General features: G+C 35.8%; 2 protein-coding genes across 3 annotated transcripts in view; both read left to right on the top strand.

The window, feature by feature from the left end:
• LOC110029442 (endoplasmic reticulum oxidoreductin-1) overlaps nt 1-1,913 on the top strand; it is a 77,700-nt gene extending 75,787 nt beyond the window's left edge. For both annotated transcript variants that reach the window (XM_020731747.1, XM_020731746.1), the window contains exon 11: nt 1,723-1,913. The gene's annotated coding sequence lies outside the window, so the exon portion shown is untranslated. The remainder of the gene's footprint in view (nt 1-1,722) is intronic.
• A 2,405-nt stretch (nt 1,914-4,318) lies between these two features.
• On the top strand, nt 4,319-8,707 carry LOC110029443 (DNA-directed RNA polymerase I subunit rpa49). The gene is made up of 5 exons (XM_020731748.1): nt 4,319-4,556; nt 4,737-5,136; nt 5,465-5,605; nt 6,700-7,035; nt 8,107-8,707. The coding sequence occupies exons 2-5, from the start codon at nt 4,774-4,776 to the stop codon at nt 8,539-8,541; spliced, it is 1,275 nt and encodes a 424-aa protein (XP_020587407.1). The 5' UTR covers nt 4,319-4,556; nt 4,737-4,773; the 3' UTR covers nt 8,542-8,707.

Here is an 8,707-nt window from a genome sequence, read left to right as displayed (position 1 = left end):
TGTATAGAATTAGGACCGGACATGTATATGCGAAGTCTCGCCGCTTTTACTGCTTTCACTGGACTATGTTGCCGGTCCAGCGGCATTTGGCATGTTTCTATATTCTTTTGGAATGTTTTCTTTCTCTTTCTCTTCTTGTATGCCTTTGCATGTTGGAGCGTTTTATATTGTTTCTTTCTGCGCATCTGGGATTTCACGATGCAACATAGGCTCATTAGGATTTAAATTCTTAATTTTTCTAAAAAAAAATCCTAAATAAAACATTCAAGATAATCAAAATTTAGGATTAAAATATTCAGGATTTAAAAAATTGCAACATTTACTTTCCTGCATATATTATTAGGGCCTCCACAATACTTAAGGACCGCTCTAGATAACTGCATTCATATTTGCATGTCCCGAGGAGGAGCCCCCGTGCTTCTCCAATCCGACTGGCCCAACATATCCTTTATAGGTGGTTGTCTAGTGCGCTTAGGATGTTAGAAGGCTCCCTGACCCAGACGGGGTATAAGTCCTTTTGTTGGGAGCGTTTCCAGCTTTGTAGCTGAACCTCCACTTTCTTTTCTTTCTTGAGGCATCCTCGCCACTTTGGCAGACATAAGTCCCACCTCTTGGAGTTCCAGCTGATAGTCATAGGATAGAGTTTCGTTCCTTTGACCTTAGGGCTACCGGAGTTCCCGTGGACGACGCAATTCACGGATTGCTGACCGGCGATCCCAGGTCGTGTTAGGTCGACTACCTTCACGACCAGGTAGACTTAGGGTCCTAGTAGCTGTGAATGACGGGTCCGTGGTACCCCGACCCAGTTACCTCAACCTCTTAGGACTATCATTGCCAACTTTTTTACCACCTCAGTTGAGCCTTGTCTTTTCTTTTGCTTTCGTTGGAATCATCCCAGCGGTCCGATGACCGATGAGCTGCTGCCCGTTTGGGATACGACGATTTGTCATCTGCCTCACGGTTTGGATGTGCTTTGACGTATCGGGACTTCCCGTTGGGATGACACGGTTATTTCGTAGGTTCTGTATGCTGATGAGTACGCTATCCATATGGGAACCACGAGAGACTCACTTCTCGCTCCGTGGTTTAGCGAGAGCTTAGAAGCATCAGGACATTCCCCCTGTACCTATTGCCCCAGGTTCACGATAGTCCAAGCGAAACTCCTTTTATCGAGAGTATTCTTGGGTACCCCCTAAGATGTAATTAACCAAGTGGGATACGTCCCCTTGGGAGTGCTCTTGACCCCAGAACGGGCACCTACACCTGAATCTCTGGTTATGGGTAGTCTACGTATGTATTCTTTCGCGGATATCGGTTTAAGGTGCTTTCGCCCGATCTTGTTTGGACGAACACTCTTAACCTATCCTTGCAAGGTTTGTCGCACGTAGGCTCTCCACGTTTTGTGTTTTCTCTTATTTGTTGTTTTGTCGTATGTCCTTTTTTATTCGATTCCTCTCCTCTTTGAATCATTGATATGGTTCGGGAGGGAGATTTATTCGGATAGGGGAAGTATACGACAATCGACAAGCTGGAGACTCATTTAAAAATAAAAGAGAGAAAAACAAACGAAAACACTTCCATCTTTTTTCATAATTATTTTACCTTCAATTATTCTATTTTCTTATAATTTTTCAAGGTATAAATATTGAAAATTAACCCACTTCTCACTTCAGGTTTTTATACCTTCACGATCAGCAAACTAGCTCATCATTTATCTTGCAGATGCAGATTAATACCGGGAGTTTCATCTGTAGCTGCTTGCCTGCTTGAAGAGTGTGAAATTGTTTCCAGAGGTTAACCCCCATAAGCCAAGTAATGCTGAAGAGGTGAGGAAGAATGCAACTTAGGGGGGCATTTACATACATGCCACACAAATCTTTTGTATTTGCATATTTAACACCTAAACTTTCATATTTATTTGCATAGCTCTTGTCTCTTTAACATCACATCAAAAATATTACTCTTGCTAACTTCTTAAAAGTGAAATACAGTGAGGTGTTATAAATGAAAATATCAAACTTTAGGTGTTAGACATATAAACACATAAGAATTGTGTGCTATATATGTAAATTCCCATTATATTATTGAGTTGGAAATTTATACAATATCAACCGATTGAAAGTAACTTATTGCGGGAGGACTGCTGATTTGAGTGACAGTTTTCTTTATCAATTTTATGCAATTCATTTTGAACTTCTATGAAGTAATTTGTAGTATTTTTTTTTAATGGAGTAAACGATGTGATGGTTTAATTCTCTCTCAGTTTTTGTCAAGGAAAGCCAAAGGAATTAACTGATGCTCAAGTAATTTATAGGCAGATTATCTAATTGCAAAGAATGATTTGTTTTTTTTTTTCTTACATGTCTTATTTCAGTTAAATTTCTATAGCATTTTCTTCCTATCTAAAGTCAACTTTTCTAGCGTTAAATCAGCAATAACAAAATTGAACATTAGTGGCTTTGGGAGGTATATGCTGTTAATAGATAGTAAGCAACATGTTGTAGTGGTCAGATCTCTAGAATTCTTATAGTTAAATAACTCTCTCCTCCAAAAATCCTCTCATTAATGCATTGAAATATGATTAATTTATGAAATTTTGCAAAGGTTATTTTAATCATTTCCTCCATGAATAATGACATTTCTCAATCGATTCACTTTGGCCATGACATATATTTTTCATAACTAGTTTGGGCTTGACAGATTCATCCCATCAAGATATTTGTTTCGAATATAAACACATAAAATTTGGTGTACATTTGATCCTCAAAATGATATTGAGAAAATTTTATTTGTGTTTCTAAATGCTGCTAAGTGTGAGCCTAATTTTGTGAGTGTCGCTTATCATCTCATAAGGAAATTGTGAGCACATAGATTAAGGCATTAGAGGAAAAATGCGAGCACACTGATTGAAGGTCTCGATCATTAGATCAACTTTATAATAGATTTTAGGTTGCAATCCCTGTGTTATTATTTTATTGGCTCTCTGGGGGACTTGCTAAACCTATATATACCCCTCTTGTTTTGTGTAAAGGATACACTTGTATCAAAATCTAAATACAATTGACCACAAAATTAATTATTGTAATCATATGGTTTGAAATCTAAAAACATGTATCAAAATTCATTATAATTCAAATAAATTCTCCAACGGCACATCAATCTCCCAAATAATTTTTTCTCTCTTTAGTCTGTTTTTTATCTTTTTTGTGGGATTACTTCTTTTATTTGGGTCTTAATGAACTTATATCAAAGGTCACGAATTCTTGTTGGGTTTGGTGAGTACATATCAACCCCAGCGAGGTATCCTGAATCATAAAATCAAGTTGTTTAGATAATTGAGAGTATGGTGACTGATTATCATTGAGACTTCTGATTGGCATAGAAAAAAAATTATTTATTAGTGTAATGTAAGTTTTATTGAAGAGGAAAAGAACCTATAACCATATATACCAGAATGCAATGGTATGCTTTAATAAGGCTTTTTTTGGTAAGGTTATTCTCAGGCCAAGGCCAACTGCTAAAGTGATCGAACTAGTCCAGGACAAACGAGTCTTTGGAAAAAAAACCATCATTGCTTTAGGGTATATGTGTCAATCCTTATTTGTCGTCGTTTGACACCAGTATCATGATTTTTTCACCAGACACCATAATGCAATGGTATACTTTAATAAGGCTTTTTCGGTAAGGTCATTCTCAAGCCAAGACTAACAACTAAAGTGATCGAACGAGTCTCTCGAAAAAAAATCATCATTGCTTTAGAGTATATGTGTCAATTCTTATTTACCGTCGTTTGACACTCTCATCATGATATTTTCACCAGACACCATAGCAGTCATGTATATTGGGGATATCCAAAAAAGTGACTTATGAGCCTCTTTCTTTCTCTTTCTCTTGTTACCGAGAAGGAAAGATCCTTTCTTTGAGCTATTCCCTACCGTCTTGAAATCTTGAGAAAATATAGAATGATAGGGAGGAGCTTTAGCAATACATCCATCAACTTCTTTAATACCTTTTTCCTAAAAACAAGATCTTTACGGAGTTATATTAAATCAAGAATAACACAAGATCCTACGTCCTAAAAAAGCTCAACTTTCCAAACAATAATCTTTATCACTATAATTTCATAACAATTTTTACAAGCAACCGGAGATGTCCCAAACAATTAAATTAAATTTAAAGTAATTTTTTATTTTAATCACACTAATAAATAATTAAATATTTATTAAACTAATTAATATTTTATTATATATAGTTACATATAAATTTATTTTATTATTATTGATTAATCATAAGTTATTAAACAATTAATTATTAAATTAACGTCGCAACTTATGTTCTGATGTCTTCCTCCCCCTGTTCTGCTCAAAACCCTTGCCGACGTCTCTCACCCTTCCCCTGGTTTCGCCCAAATCCATCGCCTTCCTGAACACGCTCCCGATACAGTCGCGGTTAGGGCTACTGCGAAGGCAACAACGGGATCGCAACGTACAAAGACCTCCGAAACTTCCATCTTTCTCCTTCTTCCACTCCGCTCCTACCAGTAACCATTGAGGAAGGTAACATTCGTCTTTCTCGCCCTTCCCCACTCCCCTCATTTGCAGGCTTAAACTTCTCTAAATCCGGCAAATCCGTTTTCCAAGTGGTTTTACTAAATCCCGGATTCAAGGCAAAACGAAGGAATAAACGGGATTTAAGAACCTGTAGGAGTTAAAGATGCCTTTTTTACTGTTTGGCAGGGAATCCCGCTCAAATCCTGCTACCAAACAGCCCCAAATGGTGGAGCAAGAGGGAATTAGAGGCACCGTTAGCCGACGAGAAAAGAAGAAGAGGAAGAAGCTGGAACTGGCGATGGAAGTCTTATCGGAAACTGGGGATAGAATGGCTCCCATCGTCGGCTACTTCCCATCTGGCTATGATCCTCTTGCTGCTGGCGCTGACCCTGACGTCAATGTCTATAGGAACAAGAGCAAGCCCAATCGCCTTGAACTAGTGGTACGTCCACCTGACTGCAACGTTGAGTTTGTTGGCAAGAGCTACGCCGGCGAGGCTGCCATGCCGCAGCTATGCACGTATGCCCTCGGTGTTCTTGATAAGGAAACCCAGACTTTGAAGATTGTGCCCATTGCTGCCAACAAGGTTTTTGATTCATCTTAGAATTATACTCCTTTTAAATATCCGTGTTAATGGTTTTCTCTATAACCTGTGCTTTATCTTGCAAAAGGCTGCCAATATTTCTCTCTGGATTATTGACTTATGTTTGCGATCAAGAACTTAAAGTTCTATTTTTTAAGACTTTCGAGAAAAAATACTATTCTTGTTTTGTTATTCTTTCTTAAGTTATTCTCATATTGTTGTTCTAAACATGCTTTCCCAAGTTATTTTGTTTCCACGTGTTGCTACTTGTATGCCTTGTAAATGTTATTCTGCATGAAAAGCTACCGTTGTAATATGAGAGAGCATGCAGATCCTCAGGCTGGAGCCTAGGCTTGTCAATGGTGATGGAGAGCGCACAGAAGCGGGTGAAGAAGTCATTATTGATGAGAATAAGGAGCATCCGATGGCAGAGCTTACTCAACTCTATGGTACAAAGAAGGCTAAGATGGTTGTAAGTTTTCATTTCTTTTTATGAGTTGTGTATAATTTATACTTCTGTCTTGCACCTTGCATGGTTGCATGCATACACGAGGCAGGTGAGCTTTACTTTGTCACGATTAATCAAGGCCTTTAATATATGTTTGTTGAAGTGGCATTATCAAGCCTTTTATTGTGCATAATTCTTTTTGTTTCATTTACATCTATGAAATAAAATGTATTACTCATTCCAAACTACCTTATATATAGCAAATCGAACGGACACTAAAAATCTCGTGTCTTAAAAATTAGGGAGATTTACATGCATAGCTCTCAAAATTATCTAAATTATATATTTCACTCCAAAAATTTACCATTTATGCCATTCTTTTTTCTTAAAAATTATCATAAAGCTTCTTCTCAAATTCAAAAATAAAAAATAAAACAGATATAATACTTGTTCACATGCGTTCGGGATAATTCAAATTCATATGTTAATAAAATTCACTTCTTTATTCAACCACATAAGCCATTGGAAAGAAAGATCTATAACAAATATGCTTGCTAGGAAGTTTCTTGGAGCGATATTGAAGGGAACAATCCTCAAAAACAAAAAAAAAAAAAAGAAAAAGAACCATAGAGAGAGCCAAGCCAACAATAACAAACCCAAAGAACCACCTACAAAAAACAATGAATTTAACCGAATTGTTTTATGAATTAGACATCACAAGTTGTCCTGTATAGGGACAATCATTATCAGCGTGTTTTCAATAATATAAAAAACCTCAAAAATACAAAATAAAATTAACTTAAAGCAAATCAATTCTCTAATTATCAATTTACCCACATCTCAATACATATGTTCCATGCTTTTTATGTTTATAAAGTTTGATGTTTGCATCAATTTCTTCTACATTAAATTTGTTTTTTGATTCTACAGACAAACTCGTCGGCTGAAAGATGCAACCAAATATATAAGTTAATGCTGCAAACAAACATGATAACAAATGATACAAAAATATGATAACTTGGAGACATGACATACATGAGTAATTTGGACTTTTGTTCTAATATGCGCTACAATATAATGCAATGATTTTAATTACTGGTGTTTCTATTTTCCTATAGGCAAGTAAGTGGAAATCAATAAAACGAAAAGTGGATGATCCTTCTGTTCTTGGGTCCCTTGAAGTTGGAACAGAGAGTAACTTGAACGATGAAGCTTCGAAAGATATTGAAGAACCATTGGTTCGTAATATTCCTCCTTATGATGCCTCTGCTGTGACACCACACAATGCGTACCCCTTACATAAGATTATACTAAAAGGAGAAAGATCTTACCTTAAGGATATTTTGGAGACGTTGAAATCGGAGCCTAATGATGGTTATAATTCCAAATTTTGGGAGGAGAATCACTACCCATGTTTTGTTATACATCGATTGAATAAGCTAAGGGATATGCAGGTAATTCTCTCGCACATTTGTTTGGTTATTACAATTGAAGCGTTTCTTTCTTCCGGATTTCTTATAATCAGGAGCTTTACTTTTTTTTATTGAAGCTTTTTTTTTAACAATATTCTTATTGGTGTTTCTTTTCATGTTTTTTCTTATGCTCTTTTGTTTTGTATATAGGCATTAAATATAGTGGACACTATTAGTACTGTTTTAGTTTCGAAAATAAGCAACTATGTGGTACTCAATACGTGAGAACATTTTGTCCATATAAATTTGTCACATCAGTCGCTTGTAGTGGTGCACATTATTTGGTTAAAATCGAAAAACCGAATCGAACCAAATAATTTTGGTTGATTCGGTTCAGTTTTAAAAATGGATTTTGGTTTTTTTTTTTTTTTTTTTAGAAACCTCAATATTTGGCTTTTGGTTCTTGGTTCAGTTTTAACCTTTGTTCAACCGAATAAACAGAAAATCTAAAATTCAAAATTAAATTGAGGAAACAAGAACTTAAATGATACTATACATATTAAGATATATAATTCTTGATGTTTATTTATAATTGAACTTCAACATATAAGGTTTGTTCGTAACCAAAATGTTTAAATCTAATTAAATTTTGGTTTGATTTTGTCAAAATTTTTATTGGTTCGGCTTTTTTTATTTTGGATTTTGGATTTGGTTGCAATCGATTTGCTGAATTTTAAAACCAATCCATCCAAACCGACCCAATACTTACCCCTACTTGCTTGCCACGCAAGTGATTATTTTCACGGTCTTAAAGAGAAGAGCTGTGAGAAGATGTATAATATTTAATGGATAACTTCTCATTGACTGGCAGGGAGGGATGTTTTTATGATTTTATCCCGTCGTACTTTTCCCTCATGATACTTACAAAAAAAAAAAAAAAATGAAAAGTTATATGCATTCCAAACAATTCTTATGTGTCTAGATATCTAACATATAAAATTTTTATCTATATTTTTATCATGTTCATATTTTGAACTTAAGCATAAGATGATGTATTTGACCACTAGATTTTATTTTTTTTGGTGGAGTAAATTTTCTCATGTTTCTATGCAGGATGAGGCGGAGAAGACTCAATTTGCATCTATATTATCATACATTACTCACCTTATAAACTTCCGGAAGGTTGCGGAATCCGTTCGATGGAAATCTTATCGTGATTATGACAAAGCAATGAGCGAATTCATGATTCCAAACGTCATATTTCATCGGTTTCTTTCGATCTTCTTGGATCCAATCTCAAATGTTCTTTCATCCACAAAGAGCCAACTCCTCATTTCCTACATCTTAGTTCTCACCCTCCATGCGGACGACTTTCGGACCGATTCGGCCGACATTGAGAAGGATTTGGCTATGACTAGAGCTTCACTTAAACCATACTATCTGCAGTTGGGATGTCAAGTTTACAAAGAAGGCCCCTTTAAGAAATCTCTGATGACTCTTCCTGTTCCATTAGTTTTCAAGGCGCAGAAGAGGAGAGTTAGATGGTAATTTTCTGATATTTAATGGCTGTGTATTGAGGTTTTATACTTTTCAATGAATGATTATCATTTTTTCTGAAATTTTGTTAGCCAAGATGAGCAACATTTTGTAACTTTTATCAAAGTTTGGGGTGTTTGAACGAGTTTCTGTATTTGTACTTCGCTTTGTATTCCAT

Source organism: Phalaenopsis equestris, unplaced genomic scaffold, assembly GCF_001263595.1.
Source record: "Phalaenopsis equestris unplaced genomic scaffold, ASM126359v1 Scaffold000572, whole genome shotgun sequence".
NCBI lineage: Eukaryota > Viridiplantae > Streptophyta > Magnoliopsida > Asparagales > Orchidaceae > Phalaenopsis > Phalaenopsis equestris.
Note: the sequence above shows the minus strand (reverse complement) of the source record. Positions and strands in the feature narration are given on the sequence as shown.